This window comes from Anolis sagrei, chromosome 6 (genome assembly GCF_037176765.1).
Source record: "Anolis sagrei isolate rAnoSag1 chromosome 6, rAnoSag1.mat, whole genome shotgun sequence".
In the NCBI taxonomy this organism is placed as follows: Eukaryota; Metazoa; Chordata; class Lepidosauria; order Squamata; family Dactyloidae; genus Anolis; species Anolis sagrei.
This window is the reverse complement of record NC_090026.1, coordinates 49,840,717-49,864,420: the sequence shown is the minus strand read 5'-3', so window position 1 is coordinate 49,864,420 and position 23,704 is coordinate 49,840,717. Positions and strand designations below refer to the sequence as shown.

At 42.1% G+C, this 23,704-nt stretch overlaps 2 protein-coding genes across 2 annotated transcripts in view; one reads left to right on the top strand and one right to left on the bottom strand.

Annotated features, from left to right (window-relative positions):
• LOC132779630 (uncharacterized) overlaps positions 1-8,732 on the top strand; it is a 37,154-nt gene extending 28,422 nt beyond the window's left edge. The window contains exons 5-6 of the mRNA XM_067470101.1: positions 2,607-2,815; positions 7,314-8,732. Of these exons, the coding sequence (XP_067326202.1) occupies positions 2,607-2,815; positions 7,314-7,383 (279 nt within the window). The 3' untranslated portion in view covers positions 7,384-8,732. The remainder of the gene's footprint in view (positions 1-2,606; positions 2,816-7,313) is intronic.
• A 1,323-nt stretch (positions 8,733-10,055) lies between these two features.
• VAT1 (vesicle amine transport 1) overlaps positions 10,056-23,704 on the bottom strand; it is a 55,747-nt gene continuing 42,098 nt past the window's right edge. The window contains exon 6 of the mRNA XM_067470100.1: positions 10,056-19,303. Coding sequence (XP_067326201.1) covers positions 19,199-19,303 — 105 coding nt within the window. The 3' untranslated portion in view covers positions 10,056-19,198. The remainder of the gene's footprint in view (positions 19,304-23,704) is intronic.

Genomic DNA, 23,704 nt, shown 5'->3' with positions numbered 1-23,704 from the left:
TACAATACAAAATCATTAATCATTTAAAACAGTAATATCCATTAATTAACATCAGAACATCAATACAACAATACAGAAAAACAACAATCCATCACGTCTCATCAATAGAATCAGCATCCAATCTCGTTGTCCATTAATCCATATTCCAATAGTCAATCAATTGTACTGCTTAGTTGGAAGCCTGATCGAAGAGCCAGGTCTTCACTCTCTTCCTGAAGCCGGCAGGACCGAGAGCAGGGCCTCCCCAGACGATCTTAACGTCCTAACTGGTTCATAGGAGGAGATGTGTTCGGACGGATATTTATTATTATTATGTCTTAATTTTCATCCTGCGTATTATAGATTTGCAGCTAAAAGTCCTTGCTAATTTGGTGGTGAATTTTAATTATGTCACATCTCATTAACTGTGCAAATTCCCAAGATATTATTTAATATCTTACATCTATTATTTATTTATTTACGACAATGATATGCCGCCCTTCTCACCCCGAAGGGGACTCAGAGTGGATTACAAGATAAATATATACATACAATATATTATATTATTAGCATAGTACATCAGTATTATATATTATTGTATTGTACTTTACCATTACTGTATATAGTTGAGTATAAGCCTAATTTTTCAGCTCCCTTTTTATGCTGAAAAAGCTCCCCTCGGCTTATACTCGAGTCAAGGTTATTTATTATTTTACTCTGTTATTAGTATTATTATTAGTATTTTAGTTTGATTTCATGTATTATTTTACTCGCTTTATTATTATTACATTTACAGTATTTTACCCTATTATTATTATTATTATTATTATTATTATTATTATATTTATTATTTTACACTATTTATGATTATTATTACATTTATTATTTTACTTTATTATTGCATTTATTATTTTACTCTATTATTACATTTATTGTTGCATTTCCATTATTTTACTTTCTTCTTCTTCTTCTTCTTCTTCTTCTTATTATTATGACATTTATTATTTTACTCTCTTTATTATTGTTGGAAGGATATGTAAGTACATTTACATTGAAGAAGCTTAGAATAATGATTTAATCAGAGTTGGGCAGTCTTATCTCAAATTACAGTTTTATGTAAATATTCAGAAACATTTCACCTCCTGAAATTAATGTAATTTTATTGATATCTATTTTTATTTTGAAATTTACCAATAGTGGTCCAATGGACGGCAGCCAGATTGTTAACAGGAGCGGCACTCAGGGAGCATACAACTCCTCTGTTGCGCCAGCTCCACTGGCTGTCAGTCTGCTACGGGGCATAATTCAAAGTGCTGGCTTTAGCTTATAAAGCCCTAAATGGTTCTGGCCTAATTTACCTGTCTGAATGCATCTCCCCTTATGAACCATCTAGGACTTTAAGATTGTCCAGAGAGGCCCTGCTCTCGATCCCGCCTTCATTACAAGTACGTTTGGCGAGGACGAGAGACAGGGCCTTCTCAGTGGTGGCCCCTTGGCTATGGAACCCCCCCCCCCCCCAAGGAGATTAAATCGGCTCCCTCACTCTTAACGTTTCGGAGACAAGTTAAGACTTGGTTATAATGAGCAAGCGTTTACAAATGCAGAGTAACTGAAATAGGAAATGGAATCACTTGACAATGGAATTTGGACAACATTTTTAATTAGGAGACACTGATGATAATGATGTTGGGTTTTAATTGTTTCTATTGTGGTTTTATATTGTCTTAATGCTTAATCTGTATTTTGCTATTATGTGTACTGACTTGTAAACTGCTTTGAGCCGTCGATAGGCTGAGAAAGGCGATATACAAATATAAATAAATAAATAAATTTTATTTCTGGGGTATGAGCTGCATAGCCTTCTCTTTCTGCCAGTGATTAGAATAATCTATATAAATAAAAATGTAATGTTCGTTTGTGGGATTAACATAACTCAAAAACCACTGGATGAATTGAAACCAAATTTGGACACAAGACACCTATCAGGCCAATGAGTAACCATCACTCATAAAAACACTGAAAAACACAGCGGAAGGGACTTAAAAAGCCAAAAAAAAATACAGCTCTTGCATATAACCAAATATATATGCAAACACAGATATATACACATATACACAAATATATACACACACATATTCATACACAAAACACATATACTCAGACTGGGACAGACCAATGCATGGCAAGTAGTGGCTAGTCAGAAATAACATTTCCATGCAGACATTTACTTTGATGGCCTGATTATTTGCAAAGGGTTGCAGAATTCGGAATTTGCTTCTTGCAGAATTCTGCTGTTCTGTTTCACAAAGATTTGCCCTCGAATGTGTTGTCGAATGCTTTCATGGCCAAAATCACTGGGTTGCTGTGAGGTTTTCTTGGGCTGTATGGCCATGTTCCAGTAGCATTCTCTTCTGACATTTCGCCTGCATCTGTGGCAAGCTTCCTCAGAGGTTTGTTCAGAGGTCTGTTGTAAATGAGGCAAGTGGAGTGTGTGGAAAGTCCAGGGTGGGAGAAATAATCCTTGTCTGGTTGAAGCAAGTATGAATGTTGCAGTTAGCAAGCTTGATTAGTATTGAGTAGTAGACATGTGCAAAAAAAATAATCCCATCTTCTCTTCTTCCCCAAAGGCAGGACATCCTCGTCCAGGTTATCCATACCGAGGAGGCCGCTTTGAGGCTTTCCTCCCAGACAATTCAGAGGGACGGCGATTGATGTTGCTCCTACGCAAGGCATTTAAACATGACCTGATCTTCCAAATCCAGACCTGTGGCACAGAAGAAAAGGTGGTGTGGGGATCCCTTCCCCACAAGACCTCCATGGAAGGGGGAAGGCTCAGGTATGTATTCCAAGATCAGTGTACTGTTGAGGTCTCTCAGATGTTCTCTACAGGTGTCTCCAGGAATCTTTTCCCCCTTTTTCTTAGACTATACATACATTGTATTGTCAAAGGCTTTCATGGCCATAATCACTGGGGTGTTGTGTGGTTTCCGGGCTGTATGACCATATTCTAGCAGCATTTTCTCCTGATGTTTTCGCTTGCTCTGTGGCTGGCATCTTCAGATGATCTGATGATGGTAAAGCAAGTGATCCTCTAAAGCAGGGGTCTTCAAACTTTTTAAACAGTGGGCCAGGTCACAGTTCCTCAAACTGTTGGAGGGCCGGATTATAATTTGAAAAAAACATGAATTGATTCCTATGCACACTGCACATATCTTATTTGTAGTGCAAAAAAACACTTAAAAACAATGCAATAATTATTGTCGAAGGCTTTCATGGCCGGAATCACTGGGTTGTAGGTTTTTCCGAGTTATATGACTATATTCTAGAGGCATTATCTCCTGACGTTTTGCCTGCATCTATGGCAAGCATCCTCAGAGGTAGTGAGGTTTGTTTGAAGTAGGAAAAAGGGTTTATATATCTGTGGAATGACCAGAGTGGGACAAAGGACTCTTGTCTGCTGGAACTAGGTGTGAATGTTTCAACTGACCACCTTAATTAGCATTTGATGGCTTGGCAGTGCCTGGGGGAATCTTTTGTTGAGAGGTGATTAGATGTGCCTGATTGTTTACTCTCGGTTGTTTTGCTGTTGTAATTTTAGAGTTTTTTTTAAATATTGGTAGCCAGATTTTGTTCATTTTCATGGTTTCCTCCTTTCTGTTGAAATTGTCCATACGCTTGTGGATTTCAATGGCTTCACTGTGTAGTCTGACATGGTGGTTGTAAGAGTGGTCCAGCATTTCTGTGTTCTCAAATAATATGCAATAATTAAAATGAAGAACAATTTTAACAAATATCAACTTATTAGTATTTCAGTGGGAAGTGTGGGCCTGCTTTTGGCTGATGAGATAGGATTGTTGTTGTTGTTGTTGCTTTCAAGTAGTTTCAGACTTAGGTTGACCCTGATCGGGGGCCGGGTAAATGACCCTGGACGGCCGTATCTGGCCCTCGGGCCTTAGTTTGAGGACCCCTGTTCTAGAGGCATTTTCTCCTGACGTTTCACCTGCATCTATTGCAAGCATCCTCAGAGGTAGATGTTTGTAGAGTTTAAAGGATTGTTGTTGTTGTTGCTTTCAAGTCGTTTCAGACTTAGGTTGACCCTGAGTGGGGGCCGGGTAAATGACCCTGGAGGGCCGTATCTGGCCCCTGGGCCTTAGTTTAAGGACCCCTGCTCTAAAGATTCCAACCATTGATGTAGGAGAAACATCAGAAGAAAATGCTGCTAGCCCAGAAACCACCTCAACGTCCCAATACAGGCATCTCTTACTTTTTGCCAATCTGTTTTGTGATGATCTACTCTTTGGTACTTGGAAATGACAACCGGAGCCACTATTAATTCAATGTCAAGTGTGGTTTTTTTTTTTTACCACACATCGAATTAATGGGTTCTGATTAGGGTGAACGAATGGAGGTGGCATCTGTTTGTGTCTATAAGCATAAGAGAATTTGGAGTGTGGTTTGTGTGTGTGTTTCTATGTGTAGAAATTGCTTGTCTGGAGTAAACAAAACTCCATTCTGCGGATATGGCCGATTTCCAAATGTTCCATTCCGTTGAATATGCATCCTAAAAGTTTTTGGCTCAGGCACACTTGAATTCCCTTGGCACGTTGAACAAAGATGTACGTACACCTGCTCCAGCAAGTACCTCTCTATTTAATTATCAACACTTCGATGTTACTCATCATGTTCCCAGCTTCCAGGAATCTTCTGACTGCTTTCCTGAGCCTCCCATAAATCTAAAGCTACAATCCATAAAATGGTGGGAAGGTTGCTCTGCTGTGAATGTACAAATACCTCTCTGTGTTTGTTGGCTAGAAGTAATGTGTTATATTGTGGGGTAACAAGTATGTGGGATAATGGCTATTCCACCCCCCAACGTTATCAGAATGGCCATTTTAGGCTGTTTTTCTAATTTTAATACATGGAAAACAATGCAAAAAATGTATATGTAAGTAATATGTATATGTAGATCTAGGGAAGTAATGCTACCTCTCTATTCTGCTTTGGTTAGACCACACCTGGAATATTGTGTCCAATTCTGGGCACCACAATTCAAGAGAGATATTGACAAGCTGGAATATGTCCACAGGAGGGCGACTAAAATGATAAAAGGTCTGGAGAACAAGCCCTATGAGGAGCGGCTTAAGGAGCTGGGCATGTTTAGCCTGAAGAAGAGAAGGCTGAGAGGGGATATGATAGCCATGTATAAATATGTGAGGGGAAGCCGCAGGGAGGAGGGAGCAAGCTTGTTTTCTGCTTCCCTGGAGACTAGGACGCGAAACAATGGCTTCAAACTACAAGAAAGGAGATTCCATCTGAACATGAGGAAGAACTTCCTGACTGTGAGAGCCGTTCAGCAGTGGAACTCTCTGCCCTGGAGTGTGGTGGAGGCTCCTTCTTTGGAAGCTTTTAAACAGAGGGTGGATAGCCATCTGTCAGGAGTGATTTGAATGCAATATTCCTGCTTCTTGGCAGGGGGTTGGACTGGATGGCCCATGAGGTCTCTTCCAACTCTTTGATTCTATGATTCTAATGTGTCACTTTCAAAACAAGTAACATGTCACGACCGCATTTCCGTTTACGAACCCACACGATCTCTTCGATCTTCCGGAGAGGCTCTTCTCTCGTTCCCGCCTGCATCACAAGTGCGACTTGCGGGGACGAGAGAGAGGACTTTCTCTGTGGTGGCCCCTCGGCTCTGGAACTCACTCCACAGAGATATTAGGCAAGCCCTCACGCTGGCAATCTTCGGGAGGAATCTGAAAACCTGGTTATTCCAATGTGCCTTCAGTGATTGAATGTCAGATACTCCCTGACCAAAAACTTGGCACAAAATGACCTCAGTAGCACTTTATCTAATGGTTCGTGCAATTAAATCATTCCTCATCCCCGGATCCTCCTCCCGATGTCCGACATTGTCCTATCTCCCAGTGTTTTAAATTTTTATCCCGAATTTGGCCCTGCCCAGCAAAATCTTTTGTGTTTTAATGTCTGATTTTATATTGTTGTGTTGCTTGTTACATTGTTTTGCATTTCATGTATTATATTTTTTGGTTTTATTATGTTCTTGTGTTATATTGTTGTGTACTGCACTGCAATATAGGAATACATAGAAAAAGATAACTTTAGCATTTCTGAAAATAAAATAGTTCCAATGAAAATTAGGGGGAAAATCTATTTTCTGTCGTTTTGAAAGTGGTTTTTGGCATATGTAAGCATGAATCCCCTTACAGGGGGAGAAGGGCAGGGTATAAATAGAGGAAATAAATCTATATAAATAAAAATGTAATGTTCGTTTGTGGGATTAACAGAACTCAAAAACCACTGGACACCTAACAACCCAATGTATGTCCTTCACTCAAAAAAATTGAATTTGTCATTTGGGAGTTGTAGTTGGTGGGATTTATAGATTACCTATAATCAAAGAACATTCTGAACCCCACCAAAGATGGAATTGAACCAAACTTGGCACACAGTTCTCCCATGACCAACAGAAAATACTGGAAGAGTTTGGTGGGCTGTGTCCTTTGGTTTTAGAGTTGTAGTTCACCTACATCCAAAGATCACTGTGGACTCAAACAATGATGGATCTGGACCAAACTCTACACAAATACTCCATATGTCCAAAGGTGAACACGGGTGGGGTATGGGGGTAATAGAATCTTGACATTTGGGAGTTGTAGTTGCTGGGATTTGTAGTTCACCTACAATGGCAGAGGGAAGGAAGGAAGGGGAAGGGGAGAGAAAGGGGGAAGGGGAAGGGGAAGGAAGGAAGGAAGGAAGGAGGGAGAAGCCTGGCCCGGCGCTACCCCACCCGAAGCCACTCTTGGGGGGGGAAAGAGAGAAACGCCGCTGACGCAAGTGGCGAGGGGCTTTTCCTGGCCAGGCCGTGCGGGCCGGAGAAATGCCCTCGGCATCGGGCCGCATCTGGCCACGGTGAGGGAGGGAGCTGGGTGCCGCTCGCTGTGCCAGTTCTATTTGTATGGCCGTACATGCACACGCGCTTGGCTCTCAGTGCTGTAACGGTTGCTCTTCCCTTGTGTGGATTTTTGGGGCTTCTGCTGTTTCTTTGGGGGGTTTTTTTGAGTGAAGGACATAAATTGGACTGTTAGGTATCTTGTGTCCAAATTTGGTGTCAATTCCCCCAGTGGTTTTTGAGTTCTGATGGTATCACAAACGAACATTACATTTTTATTTATAAAGATTATTATTATTATTATTATTATTATTATGTTATTTTAATAAATAACATGTCAACCTCTGGGTGCTATATATGATAATTTAGTGGGTAAAGTCAGAAACTAAACATTTTGGTTTTCTTCCTTTCTTGCTTTCAGAAACGGCTATCCAGATTCTCATTATCTCCAATTACTCCGCCTAAAGCTGAAAGAGCTGGGCATTGAATGAAGAATTTTGGAAGACCAGCAGCTTTCCAAAAGCCAGCCATCATTACAACCACCCACCTTATTGGCTTCAAAGCAGTTTGGAGAATATACTGAGGGATAAAAGGCATTTATTCTAATCTTCACCTGCTTTGACCACCCACCTGCCCACTCAACCACTAAGAGATGCCATTCTTTGCTCCCTTTCTCACCCACCACCACACGCTTTTAGGATCATCTTCAAATTGCTGTGTTTTCATGTTCATTTAGCACTTCAGCCTCTTCCCTGAAGTTCTGGGAATATCTGGACTCACGTGTATTTCAAGGAATCTCTGATAATAAGGACAATTCACGTTTCTCAAACAAAGATCTTTCAGGGAAGCTGCCCTTCACAAACACCCATTTATATGGATTCTCCTGTAGATAGAGTCACATGAGAAGATTGTAGCCCTTGCATGGTTGATGTTTCCTTGATGGCATCTTGTGACTTTTCAGTTATTTAGACCATTACATAATCCTCATCATAGGACTGAGAAAGTTCCACTTTTCTCCTTCATATCAAGACGCAGGACTTCCCTATTCAGAAATGATTGTGCAAGAACAAACAGCAGATGTGTGATTAATTTACACATCTGAGCCAACATTATTCCTGTAACACACTCTACTGTTAGGGTAAGAACTGGTATAAGGTAAATCTGAGTGAGAGGTGGTCTCAGGCTATTTTATGTTGAGGTTGTGACCAGTCTCCTCATCATGGAGTGAGACTTTTCTCCCTGGGAAGGAGGGAAGCAAGGAGGCCAAAAATAAGAAACAGTCATTGTCTTAATGGAGGAGCCCCCGGTGCACAGTGGGTTAAACCCCTGTGCTGGCAGGACTGAAGACTGACAGGTCGCAGGTTCGAATCCAGGGAGAGCGTGGATGAGCTCCGTCTGTCAGCTCCAGCTCCTCATGCGGGAACATGAGAGAAGCTTCCCACAAGTATGATAAAACATCAAAACATCCAGGCATCCCCTGGGCAATGTCCTTGCAGACAGCCAATTCTCTCACACCAGAAGTGACTTGCAGTCTCTCAAGTCGCTCCTGACACGACCAAAACAAAATTTGTCTTCTTTTCTTTGTTTTTTGTTGCCCTAATAATGTAGCTTGGGCTTATAAGATCACTGTAAATAGTTATTTTGCAAAGCTTGCTGTTTTATTAATGCCAAGACTGTGTTCTAAGAATCGTGTCTTCAAAAAAATGAATTCTAGGTATCATGGGCTTTAGAAAATAGTTTGAAGTCCCTTCTAGAACTAAATTTTGGATTTTATGAAACTGTAGATTTCTTCCAGATACAAGGGAACAGCTTTAGAAGCAATAAAAAAATTAATAAAGAAGACCGTCCTTCTCTTTTTAACATAAATAATTGTTTAGCCCTCTTTTCAGCAGTTTCTTTTGCTAAATTCCCAATTACTTTGTGAGTTTTTTCACAAACAAGGATAGTGCGCTGTCAGTAACCAGCAGTGCTGTAGAATTTGAAGAGGCACGAATGGAGGGCGAAAGAGAGAAACGTGCCAAGAGGAATGCGCGTCAAGCCAACCCCAAACTGGACCGCCTTCCACCTGGAAACTAATGCCCTCACTTTGGGAGAAGATGCAGATCAAGAATAGGGCTCCTCTCCAATGCCAGAAATACAGCTTAATGGTGTAACATTAGAAAATGTTGACCATTTCCGCTACCTTGGCAGCCACCTCTCCACCAAAGTCAACATTGACACTGAAATACAACACTGTCTGAGCTCTGCGAGTGCAGCATTTTTCTGAATGAAGCACAGAGTGTTTGAGGACCGGGACATCCATAGGGATACCAAGGTACTTGTTTACAAAGCTATTGTCCTCCCAACCCTGCTATACACCTGCGAGACGTGGACTGTCTACAGGCGTCACATGGAACTCCTGGAACGATTCTATCAGCGCTGCCTACGGAAAATCCTGCAAATCTCTTGGGAAGACAGGCAGACAAACGTCGGTGTGCTGGAAGAAGCAAAGACCACCAGCACTGAAGCGATGGTCCTCCGCCATCAGCTCTGCTGGACCGACCACATTGTCCAGATGCCTGACTACCGACTCCCAAAGCAGTTGCTCTACTTCGAACTCAAGAACGGAAAATGGAATGTTGGTGGGCAGGAAAAGAGATTTAAAGATGGGCTCAAAGCCAACCTTAAAAACTCTGGCATAGACACTGAGAACTGGGAATCCCTGGCTTTCAAACGCTCCAGTTGAAGGTCAGCTGTGACCAGCAGTGCTGTAGAATCTGAAGAGGCATGAATGGAGGGCAAAAGAGAGAAACATGCCAAGAGGAAGGCGCGTCAAGTCAACCCCAACCAGGACCGCCTTCCACCTGGAAACCGATGCCCTCACTGCAGGAGAACATGCAGATCAAGAATAGGGCTCCACAGTCACCTACGGACCCACCCTGGAAGATTATCCTACTCTGATAACGAGGGATCGCCTAAGTAAGTAAGTAACTGTCATTGTGATGTTATTTGCCTCTGGCAGAGGAATTTCATTTCAGGCAATTGTATCCATCCCAATTCTTCCCGGGAAATATTCAATGTAGCACTAGAAAACAAATAAGATTCCCTCCATTGACTTGCATGGTTCGAATGTTTGTGCGTCCCTGTGAAGGAACCAATTGATGGGCACAGAACAACGCCAATGTCGTTTTTGTTATGCTTTTAATGAACGCCCAAAAAAACACACATAAGGCATATGGTAACATTAGGCAGACTAGCATTTCATGTTTGAATCTGTGTAAACAGCATTGGCACAGTTGCTTTGTTGACACACGCCCACGCACACACACGCATGCACAAGCAGAAGAGTGAGCTTCGTTTCAAACACCACAAAGAGACTCAAGGAAGCGTCTTGAACCATAAGGACACACAAGCTGCTCATGAACCACCCAGAGAGGAGATGATGGGGGGGTGACAGATGCCACAACCTGCTGCAAGAGGACCCCTGGCAACACGTGCCAGCTGCTTGTTGCAATTCCCCCATCGGTTACCCTCTGGCCTGGAAGGATACTCACTTGGCAGCAGGAGTTGAGTGCACCCCACAGACCTGATGCCTGGATGCCCACCACTTGTCATTCCAGTCTACAGCACACAAAACAAACATGCAAATAAAAATCCTTGCCTTGATAAAGGTAAGGTCTTCCCTGCCTCCTATATTCTCTTGGCCACCATAGCTCTAGCTTTTCCACCCATCCTCTTGCTCAAAAGTCCATTATAGGTATTCTTTTTTGTGAGCCAATGATCCCAAGGGTTTTTTTAATTCACTGGCAATATAAGGAGTGGCTGATGAATCTGTGATAAGTGTAGGAAATCCAGAGTGGATTTTTTGTTCCTACATCAGAGCATTCACCAGCTGCTCCTGAATCTGAGAAAGATCATGAAGAAGTTCTTTTTCACAAATCCATGTTGGATTAAAGACTCATAACTGTCAACTATGAATAAAAGTGAAATAAGAGAGATTTCATTTGGACAAATTTTAGTTTTGGGTTGTTGTAGGTTTTTTCGGGCTATGTGGCTATGTTCTAGAGGCATTCTCTCCTGACGTTTCGCCTGCATATTTTCATTTCTTCATGAAAATGAACAAAATCTGGCTACCAGTATTAAAAAACTCTAAAATTACAACAGCAAACCAACAGAGAGGAAACATTCAAGGACATCTAATCACTTCTCAACAAAAGATTGTCCCAGGCATTGCCAGGCCATCAAATGCTAATCAAGGTGGTCAGTTGAAACAGTCACACCTAGCTCCAACAGACAAGAGTTCTTTGTCCTACCCTGGTCATTCCACAGATATATAATCCCATTTTCCTTGTTCAAACAGACCTCACTACTTCTGAGGATGCTTGCCACAGATGCAGGCGAAACGTCAGGAAAGAATGTCTCTAGAATATGGCCATATAGCCCGAAAAACCAACAACCCAGTGATTCTGGCCATGAAAGCCTTCGACAAAATTTTAGATTTGCTGAAATTTTCATTCCTGAAATCAAAATATATAAGATTATTATTTGAAGTTAATGTTGCTTATCAATTTAATAAACGGGGTAATTTCACAACCATTTTCCCTTCTCCCAACCACCCCCTTCTGGTCCTAAACCCACTATTTACCTACCTATCTATAATTGTGTTACTGTACTCCTCCAACTGTAGTCTCCTTGCAAACATTCACTGTTGTAGGTTTTTCGGGTTGTATGGCCATGTTTGAGAAGCATTCTCTTCTGACATTTTGCCTGCATCTGTGGCAAGCATCCTCAGAGGTTGTGAGCATCCTCTGAGTATGCTTGCCACATATGCAGGAGAAGCGTCAGGAGAGAATGCTTCTCAAACATGGCCATACAACCCGAAAAACCTACAACAACCCATGAAAGCCTTCAACATTCAGTTTTTTAGATGACTACTGCACACTTTTACAAATTATGGATTTTATTTTTTTCCAAGGAAACTACATCTTTTCTGAGACTTTATCTCATTCAATGTGCTTTACTTCCAGCAATTAGGATTCAATTCAGATGTTAACTTTTGGGATATTTAAAAGTAATTCTGAGGCACCGTTGCTTCTTCCACATTTGTGTTTTCCAAATGGGCCTCAGACTTGTGGGAGTTGCAATGATCCCATTAAATGATAACCCACAGTAGTTTGTATGAAAGGGGTGCTACTGGTTAATGTCTATTGTCCAAAACTCTTACGAAGTATGTGTATTAAATCTGCGAGCGGGTGGCTTCAATGCGTGGAGAAGCAGCTTTTTAAAAAAGTAGTGTGTGCTCCATTTCAAAGCCTATAAAACTTGGAAAAAAGGGGGAGTACACATTTTAGTTGAACTGTTTAAACCTTTTGGCTCTCATATCAGTCACACAAATACACATGTACGCATGCATATACATATACACACATACACACATCATCCCATATGGCACTAGTTTTGAGCTCAAATGGCGTTTCAGCGACCTTGAAACAGTGCAACAAAATCCATACCGAAAGGCTTCTAGTGGCAAATTCTGTTCTTGTGTTTTGTTATAATAGGAGATTTCAAGAAACGGTAGGTGGCATTTCCTCCCCCTACTTTGGTCCTTGTAGTCAAGCACATGCAGTTTTAACAAGTTAAGAGCATTTATAAAAAGAGGATCAAGGGTCTTCATGTAATACTCACGGTCCATAAAACGGTTGCCTCAAACACGCACAGATACACACACACAGTCAAATCACAAAAGAAAGGGTCTACTATAAACTTCCAAGACTACGGTATTAATCAGCAAGGCAACGAAGAGCGAAGTTACAGTGCTTTCAATTGGATGTCTCCTGTATAAAAGGGTTTTGGCGAAGGAGTAGAAGACAAATCAATTTTAAACCTCTAGCACAAAGGGAAAGACCCTTTCTGGTTCAGGAGAAATGATTCAAAACTGGCAAAGCTCCAGAATGGGGAAAAGGAGGGGGATCGGGATGCAAGGTTTCAAAAATTTTGCAGGGAGCGAACCAGGCATCGCTTGCTGCTGCTATGTGTTAAGAATGTTTCTGCCCCTTCGAGTGCATTTGTACATAGGTAAAATGGGCAATTGCTCCATCTCTGAAGAATATAAGAAGTCTGCTGGATCACACCAAACCAAACACCTGTCTAGTCCAGGGGCCCTTCCAGATTACACATGGGTTCTTGAGTTAGTAAGCTCAACAAATATCCCACTTATACAGAAAATAGAAAATAATATAATTCAACGTATAATTGTATAATCTTGTTATACTGTTCAAATTCACAGTGATCACAAACAATATGCTATGATATGATATATATGGATACATTTGCCCCCGGTGGCGCAGTGGGTTAAACCCCTGTGCTGGCAGGACTGAAGACCGACAGGTCGCAGGTTCGAATCCGGGGAGAGGCGGATGAGCTCCCTCTGTCAGCTCCAGCTCCTCATGCGGACATGAGAGAAGCTTCTCACAAGGATGATAAAAACATCAAAAATCATCCGGGCGTCCCCTGGGCAACATCCTTGCAGACGACCCATTCTCTCTCACCAGAAGCGACTTGCAGTTTCTCAGGTTGCTCCTGACACAACAATAAATAAATAAATTTGCAACTAAAGTTGATGTTTCAAGGAACATGAAAGGCACTGCAGACTACTTCCAACCAGAGAAGTCAGCCATAGCAGAGCACCTGATGAACCAACCTGGACACAGCATATTATTTGAGAACATAAAAATGCTGGACCACTCTAACCACCACCATGTCAGACTACACAGAGAAGCCATTGAAATCCATAAATTTGTGGACAATTTCAACAGAAAGGAGGAAACCATGAAAATGAACAAAATCTGTCTACCAGTATTAAAAAAAACTCTAAAATTGCAACAGCACAACAACAGAGAGAAAACAATCAGGGAGATCTAATCACCTCTCAACAAAAGATTGCCCCAGGCACTGCTAATCAAGGTGGTGAGTTGAAACATTCACACCTAATTCCAGCAGACAAGAGTTCTTTTCCCACCCTGGTCATTCCACAGATATTAAACCCATTTTCCTAGTTCCAACAGACCTCACTACCTCTGCGGATGCTTGCCATAGATGCAGGCGAAACGTCAGGAGAGAATGTCTGTAGAACATGGCCATATAGCCCGAAAAAACCTACAACAACCCAGTGATTCCGGCCATGAAAGCCTTCGACAATACAATGCTGATGTATATAACAAGTGCTAAGTGTATAATTTTGCAAGTATCTTCAAATGTATTTCAGTATATGATGTTCAATATATATTTTTGCAGCAAATTTTGATGTATATAATAATTTTAGTCCATCAAAGAAAGGCCTGGAACAAGGCCGAAACCGGTCGTGGACGGTCAATTCATATGCAACTCAACATAAGAAGACACGGCGTTGATGCCATTTCAAAGTGACTGTACAAAAACTCATATAATACTGTTTGTGATCACTGTGAATTTGAACAGTATAGCAAGTTTATACAAGCATACATTGAATTCTGTTATTTTCTGTTTTCTGTATAAGTGGGATATTTGTTGAGCTTACAAAGTTATAGCCCCATGATTCCACTAAAACTGTCATAGTTCAGTCATATGGAAACACAGGGATTTCTATTAAGAAAGGAGTATTTTGCCTCCAAACTGCAAATCCTGGGACACTTTTTTAAAAAAAAACATAACTAAGGGATGTATAAAATGTCATTTAAGGAATATTTACTTTTGGAATAATGTATATTGAAATAAGTCCTGTATGGCAAAATCTTGTTGATTGTTGGGATGTATCGAATAATTTTTTTTTAAAAAAATCCTGGGACTCTTTAAGATGTTGCCATGACAGTTAAAGTGGAATCAAAATGTTATAATTTAAGTGTGAAAGGGCTCCATGACGGTTAGTCAACTGCCTATTAGAATCTATTAAATAGTTTGTGAACCAATACTAACCTTTTCCTAAAGACAAGTGGAATATATTGAAAGGAGAGGCCCATTTTCATATGGGACACTCAAAACAGAATTCTGAATGAATTCTCACAATCTGAAAGCGGTACACTGAGTCAAGTTTAAAATGTAGTATCTTTGTATAGCACATTCACATGTTGAAGTAGTGCTTGGAGATTAAAAGGTTTTTTTTAGCACAGCTATGAAAATGCCCTAGTGGGAAATTTTTAGGAATTTTCAGCACATTGTCGGAAGATGCATGTACTTTTGCAGAAGAGCACCATATTATGCAGGCGACCTTGCGGCTGGTCAAAAATACAATCATATTGATCCCGTATTTCATACCAGTTGATTGGGGCATGTGCGGTCTTTTTAGAATTAGTCTGGGGTTAACTGGAACGTACTGTTTGGAACAAGGCACTGGTAAAACCGGGAGTTAATGATGCAGCATTGGAGTTCTTCTAAAGGCAAGGCTGTTCCTTGCAGTATTAAAAGGATAGGTTACAAAAGTTCTGAAATGCCATCCGGAATAAGGCACCAGGCAGCAGCAAGAAGGAAGGTAAGAGAGGAGGATGTGTGAGCCTTGGCATCACTTCCTTCTCAACGCACCTCCTTTGTTTGAGGTTGGGAGTTCCAGAGTCGGGCACGCATGATCTGATTTTCATCATCCCTATTGTGCTTTACACAAGCAGAGTTGGCAACTCCAGCTTGCTTGTTTTGTAAGACTTCATACTGGGTTGGCAAGTTCGTACAAGCCTGAGAAGAGTTCTGGCCCTCTGACAAAAGCAGCCTTGAGTATGTCTCAAAGTCTAACCCACCTGGAGCAGACGGTAAAAGGAGACGGACAGAAAGTAACCAAAGCCTACTATGACCAACACCGCATTGCCTCCCAAAGACTGGTTTCTGAGCAACGCAGAGTTTGCAAACATGCCTCCTTTTTTAAAACTACAATTCCTGAATCCCCCATATCCGGTGATCACGTGAGCTGGCAAAATTGTGGAACTTGCAATCCATACAAAGTAACTTTTGTAAGCTCTGGAAGGAAATGGTATGTTGGAAACACAAGGTCACAGCCTGGATAACCTGGGTGTTCAGTATATTGGCTCTCATATTGTAGTGCTGAGAATTTATTTACACTGACCTGTAAGCAAGCAGCTGGTTGCCTAACTTATAAGCACATGTGAATCTTCCTTGAACTCAAGTCAGACCACTGAGCACCTTATGGTACTTCTCTAGCTGAAATCTTGCCCAGCTCTTCTACCTACTAAATGCCTAGAATTGGCATGAAGTCTAGAACCCATAATATCATTCAATAAGAGGATATCTTAAAAGATGTAAGTAACTACCCTGTGTTATGTAACTCTGTTTGAGTCACCAAACAAGATGGATCTCCAAATTGCACTGCTTCCAGATATATAGAATGCTATGATTCTGTGATAAAATAAATGAGGAACTGCAAGAAGAAGGGTTGTTAGGATTGGCTCTTCCCATTTTTTGTTCAGAACAACCCTTTGGATTGTTAAGCTGTCAGATCAAGATTGCTCTCATGATGACTGTTTAAGATGCCTCCTTATGTTACTTACTGAAAATGTTAGTAGAACGTAGGTAACCTGGAAGATGCCTAATTGTTTGGTCTGCGGACACATTTAAAATTCTGATGAAATTCCATCCCAAGATGACTGTCAATGAGAAAGGTGCCAATTCACAAAATGGCTGCTGTGGTGGATGCAATCAGTCCAAAATATCTCAGAAGAGGAAACCGGTGAGGCTAAAAAATGACAGGATCTAGCTTAAATAGTTGGTTCTAGATGCTGTAAAGCAAAATCTCATAAGGAATACACCTGATGCAGTCTAGAGAAGAAAAACAAAAATGGGAGTTGCTTGCAAGCCATGTGCTTTGTTTTCACCATATTTAAGCAAAACAAAACAAGGAGGGTCTTGAAAAGGCACCTTTTAGCAAGCATCGCAGTGGCCAGAGCATTTTGTCTTAAAACACCTATACTAACAACTACTGCAGCAGATGGATGCTTGGAAAGCAAAGGGAAGTATTATGCGGACACACATTCCACACTTCAAAAGTATGAAGCCTTCAACACCCCATAAGCCAGTGAGACCAAAAAAAACCCCATCTCATATTCTCTACTACCAAAAGATGCCAAGGATCTAAAAAGCTACAGCCAAGGACAGGACCTGTGTAAATATTCTCAAAATGAGCATCATAGACACCACATTGCAGCAAAGGATTTACAAGCTGAGGATCCCTAGAAAAATTGAGATAACCATGTGCCAATTTAAGGCCCAAATATACCCTCCTCTCTCGCATATCAACCAAATAGAATACTTTGGCCACATGTTCTTCATAGGAGAAAAGGTTTGCAAGAAATGTAAAGGTTTAAGAGTCAGGTTCGCTGTACTTTGCAAGGAAAAGGCAGAATGCTGGCCTTCAGGCTTCCTGCTTTGACCAGCAATGAAGATCAAGGAAGATGGCTGGAGAATGAGTGGGTGCCTTGCCCCTTTGCTTGTGCCTACTGACCAGAATGAAGAGAAGGGCCATGCCTTGTCCTAAGAGAGAGCCAGCAAAATGCTATGGGGAAAATTGAGCACAACAGTAGGACATCTGTATCTGAACACAAAGTGATGACCTTGCGGTGGGTCAAGGAAGATTGACAAGAGTTACCAAGAAGGAAGAGGGCCAGAAGATATGAAAGCAACATCTTTCATTTCGAAGGAAGAGACTAGAACCTATATAAATAATGGGTGAATTGGGTAGAAGAAGCGTTTCAGCTGAGTGGCCTACACAGAACTGGATTGATGGCTGCAGTCGGACCAGTCAGCATCCATTCTTAGAGGGAGCACCTCATTTTCCAGATGTGAGGAAGAGTTTCTGCCTCCTGGCCTTTCTACTCCTTGTAGAGAATTACTCATGTCATCAGCACACTTGCCCCAAACGATGCAATACTGAGTCTTGAACTGCTTTCATTCTGGATGCCATCTTGGGCAAGACTGGAGCATATACAATACCAGGATTCCTTTTGTTTCAAAGCAAAACAACTTTCTGAATGGTAAGAAGAGATGGTTAGTCTCTTTTCTTCCAGCCAGCTGTGATTAGAACATGGTTTATTTCTTAAATGTGGCAAAAAAGTACATTAAAACATCAGACCAGCCTCTTGCTAAGTCATATGCCATTACCATGACAGAATAACTGATTTCTAGCATGCGATAATGCAGATCTGAGATTACAGGCTAGTCAGCTGCTTGGCACCGTTAAGTATTTTGCCTACATGACCCATTTCATTTGGGGACAAAGCGAGGCTTCCCCGTGAAAGAAAATCAGTGACAGTTTAGCTATAGATCCTTCCACAAACCCAATCCTATGGCAGGATTTCGGTGTGAGAGGTTTGCCTACATAGTATCATGAAGTACTTGGACAAGTTCCCTTTTTTCAGACTACAACTCCCTATATCCACAGCCATGTTTGGTCAGTGGATGGTGGGAACTGTAGTCCCAGAAAGAAAGGGGCCTTGTCCTGCAGTGTGGCACTTGCATATTGGAAGAGAAGGCAGCGGTAGTGTCTAGGCTCTGTGGCAGAGGCACAATTTGTCTTTCCTCCCTCCCCCACATCCCACTTTTTTGTGCAACAGCCAAGCTGCCAAAAAAATAGAGAGAAAAGGTCTGGCATTTTCCGCTTATTAAATGTGCCCATCGGAAGTGGCAGATTTGAAGCTTCGTTTCCACAGAAACACTCAATAGTTGCTGTAACAATGGGAGTTTTACATGCTCGAAAGTTATTAGTCACTGTGTGCTCAGAGGCAGATTGGGGGTGGGAGGGAGATGAGGGAAGAGAAAAGGTCCTAGAGGTAAAATGGCTCAGGTGAGGATATGGAGTTGTGGGTGGGTAAGAGGGAAAAGCGAAGGATGTTGGGGGAAAAAACCCAGATGAAATTGCAGTAGAAGCACCTGCCTTGGCCACCCTACCCTCCATATGATGCTTTTAGGTTCCTTTAAGGGTTGACCCCACAAAAATAGAGGTGCATGATCAATGGGATGCTTTCAAAATAAAAACAAGGCCAGCCAATTAGTTTACAAAAATGGTGCAATTGTCTGAGCGTCACCTCCAGAAGAGTTTGTGAAGCTCAAGAGATTTGCATCATCTTTAACTTTGCATCATCTCTTCCATCTTTATGCCACTGGTTCCAGTAACAGCAGCGAGAGATCTGTCCACCTCTACTTCCCTCAAAAGGACGTAGGGTGGAATTGGGGAGGGTGGGATTGGGGAAAAGGGTAGAACTGGGGAGAGCCAATGGGGAGGGGGGACAACAACCCAACCCAACAAAAACCAACATAAGGACCTGAGGTCAGACAATCCACCCATTCCCCTTTGCTTTAGTTCTCTGCTTTCTTGCTTTCTTCCTTCGGTGGTGCTTCAGGGACCAGAACCACTTTCCCAACATTCTTCTTCTCTTGCATCTGCTTCATGGCATCCACCACCTTCAAAAAGACAAGGGACAGGAGATTTATTCAACTGCTTAAGAATAAAGCCTTTGTGCAGATGCTGGTCTCTTCTCAGTCCTTTCCAGTGCCATGGGCCATTATCAAGTTGCACAAAGACAAAGTTGTACCTAGCCCAGTATAGTGAAGATTTAAGGAGCTCCATTGGCTGCCGTTCATTTTCCGGTCCCAATTCAAGGTGCAGGTGCTTACTTACAAAGCCCTAAACGGTTTGGGACCCGCCTACCTGCGTGACCACATCTCCGTATATGAACCCACACGATCTCTCCGATCATCTGGAGAGGCCCTGCTCACGATCCCACCTGCGTCGCAAGCGTGATTGGTGGGGACGAGGGACAGGGCCTTCTCCGTGGTGGCCCCCCGACTCTGGAACTCTCTCCCAATTGCTCTTTACTAGAAATTTAATATTGTCTGCACACCGCACCTATCTCCAAAAACCTATCCATCTCACCTGTCATGTTCAGCATTTTATAATTTCAATCATTACATTTGGCTCGGCCTTAGTTTTTAAATGTGTCATGGTGTTATTGTCTAATGTTTATTGCTATTGTTTAATGTTTATTGCTTGTTTATGAGTTTATTTATTGTTGTATTTGTTATGCTGTTGTTTTATTGATGTGTTGGGCCTCGGCCTCTTGTAAGCCGCACCGAGTACTTCGGGAGATGTTAGCAGGGTATAAATAAAGGATTATTATTATTATTATTATTATAGAATAATACAATCATAGAATCATAGAGTTGGAAGAGACCTCATGGGCCATCCAGTCCAACCCCCTGCCAAGAAGCAGGGTTTCTGTGGTGACCAGGGAGCATTTGCAGTTAAAACTTGTGCGCCAGCTGCACCCGTACCTTGGGAAGTCTGACTTGGCTATGGTAGTCCATGCTCTGGTTACATCCCGTGTAGACTACTGCAATGCTCTCTACGTGGGGTTGCCTTTGAAGACGGTCCGGAAGCTTCAATTAGTCCAACGAACAGCAGCCAGGTTGCTAACAGGAGCGGTGCTTGTTGCACTAGCTCCACTGGCTGCCAGTTTGCTACTGGGCCCAATTCAAAGTGCTGGCTTTGGCCTCTAAAGCCCTAAACGGTTCTGGCCCAACTTACCTGTCCGAACGTGTCTCCCCTTACGAACCATCGAGGACTCTAAGATCGTCTGGGGACACCCTGCTCTCGGTCCCGCCTTTGTCTCAAGTACGTTTGGCAGAGACGAGAGATAGGACCTTCACAGTGGTGGCCCCTCGGCTATGGAACACCCTCCCTAGGGAGATTAGATCTGCTCACTCCCTCTTAACGTTTCGGAGGCAAGTTAAAACATGACTGTTCGAGCGTTTACAAATGCAGAGTGGCTAATATAGGAAATCGGATTTGACAATGGAACTGGACAATGCTTGATAATAATGATGTTTTTATTGCTTTTGAGGTATTTTATATTGTTTAATGTTTTAATCTGTATTATGTTTTTATATGTACTGATTTGTTGGAAACCGCCTTGAGTTGCCGATTGGCTGAGAAAGGCGGTATACAAATACAGTAAATAAATAAGCAAATAAATAAATAAGAAGCTGAAAAACTGCATTCAAAGTACCCTGACAGATGGCCATCCAGCCTCTGTTTAAAAGCCTCCAAAGAACGAGCCACCACCACTCTCTGGGGCAGAGAGTTCCACTGCTGAACGGCTCTCACAGACAGGAAGTTCTTCCTAATGTTCAGATGGAATCTCCTTTCTTGTAGTTTGAAGCCATTGTTCTGTGTCCTAGTCTCCAGGGCAGCAGGGAACAAGCTTGCTCCATCCTCCCTGTGACTTCCTCTCACATATTTATACACGGCTATCATGTCTCCTCTCAGCCTTCTCTTCTTTAGGCTAAACATGCCTGGCTCTTTAAGCCGCTCCACATAGGGCTTGTTCTCCAGACCCTTGATCATTTTAGTCGACCTCCTCTGGACACATTCCAGCTTGTCAATATCTCTCTTCAATTGGGGTGCCCAAAATTGGACACAATATTCCAGGTGTAGTCTAACCAAGGCATAATAGAGGGGTAATTTATATGTTTTTAATTGTATTACTTTGCAACCTTGTTTATATTGGGCTTGGTCCCCATGTAAGCTGCCCCGAGTCCCTTTGGGGAAATGGATATAAGAATAAAGTTATAAAATACTGATTTTGTACAAGTTAGTATTGCTATAAAAGTCCAAAAATAAAAACATAATGCCCTCTCTCATAACTTCACCCATTGGGAAGAAACATTTGGACGTCAGAAAACAAGCTTGCTCCATCCTCCCTATGACTTTCTCTCATGTATTTATACATGGCTATCATGTCTCCTCTCAGCCTTCTCTTCTTTAGGCTAAACATGCCCAGCTCTTTAAGCCGCTCCTCATAGGGCTTGTCAATCTCTCTCTTCAATTGTGGTGCCCACAATATAAGATAAGAGGAAAGATAAGCCATTTCCTGGTGCTGGTTTTGACCTACAAAACCCTATATGGCTCCGGCCCAGCATACCTGTCCGAATGTATCTCCTTCTACGTCCCACCATGGAGTTTAAGATCCTCTGGGGAGGCCCTGCTCTCGACCCCACCTTCATCACAAGTGAGACTGGTGGGGACGAGGGACAGGGCCTTCTCGGTGGTGGCCCCTCGCCTGTGGAATTCGCTCCCCGGGGAAATTAGGTCATCAACATTCCTCCTCTCTTTCAGAAGGAAGTTAAAAACCTGGATATGGGACCAAAGCCTTTGGGTAAGCTGGCAGATGGATAAAGGACAATGACGACCAGAGTAGGAAAGGACTATGATAATGCTGGATGGACTATGGATTTATGAATTGGCAAACATTGACCACAAGATGATTTTATTGCTGCAATTGTATCAATTGGATTGTTTTAACTAGTTATAGTTGTTGTTGTTATATTGTATTTGTATATTGTATTTTGTGAACTGTTAGGCATCAAATTGTGCCTTTTATAAGCCGCCCTGAGTCCCCCCCTAGGGGGTTGAGAAAAGCGGGGTATAAGCGCTCGAAATAAATAAATCGAAATAAATAATTCCTCTAGCATCTGGGCACTCTGGGATTATTCTTGAATATTAATTGAATTATTATTGAATAAATTCTTAAATTATACAGGGAAATGACGACAGTGGCCCTCCTAAGTAACCAGAATTCAGTGCAGAAGATTATTTTAATGTCAAGGCAATGAAATGATCAAGAATAGCTTGTGAGTTTACTTTGAGTGCTCTCTCCTATTGACTCAAAAAGAACAGCTAATGCAAAGAGGAAGTGAATGTATGACTCATTCATTTGCTCACCCACTTTCTGCGCTCCCATCAGCACCATCAGATGACCAAATGCAAAAGCAGTCGGAGAAAGTTCAGTGTGATCCTACCCTGCCCCCCACCTGCCTTCCCTTGCTCTCCTCGCCCATCTATTTTATTCCCTTTAGCAACCCAGACTAGGTTGTTGTAGGTTTTTTCAGGCTGTATGGCCATGGTCTAGAGGCATTCTCTCCTGACGTTTCGCCTGCATCTATGGCAAGCATCCTCAGAGGTAGTGAGGTCTGTTGGAACTAGGCAAAAGGGTTTATATATTTGTGGAATGACCAGGCTGGGACAAAGGACTCTTTTCTGCTGGCGCTAGGTGTGAATGTTTCAACTGACCACCTTGATTAGCATACAATGGGCTGACTGTGCCTGGAGCAAACTTTTGTTGAGAGGTAATTAGATGTCCCTGCCTGCTTCCTCTCTGTTGTTGTGCTGTTGCAATTTTAGAGTTTTTTAATACTGGTAGCCAGATTTTGATGAGGAAACACAACATACAAACTGTCTACAGACCCACCAAGAAAATCCAACAAATGCTACGTTCAGCAAAGGACAAGAGGGATCCTCTCACTTCTGCAGGAGTCTACCATGTACCATGCAGCTGTGGACAAGTCTACATAGGGATCACTAAATGCAGCATTGCCCAAACATGGATCAAGGAACATGAAAGGCACTGCAGACTACTTCAACCAGAGAAGTCAGCCATAGCAGAGCATCTGATGAACCAACCTGGACACAGCATTTTATTTGAGAACACAGAAATGCTGGACCACTCTCACAACCACCATGTCAGACTACACAGAGAAGCCATTGAAATCCACAAGCATGTGGACAATTTCAACAGAAAGGAGAAAACCATGAAAATGAACAAAATCTGGCTACTAGTATTAAAAAAACTCTAAAATTGCAACAGCACAACAACAGAGAGGAAGCAGGCAGGGACATCTAATTACCTCTCAACAAATGTTTGCTACAGGCACAGTCAGCCCATTGTATGCTAATCAAGGTGGTCAGTTGAAACATTCACAAATAGCTCCAGCAGACAAGAGTCCTTTGTCTCACCCTGGTCATTC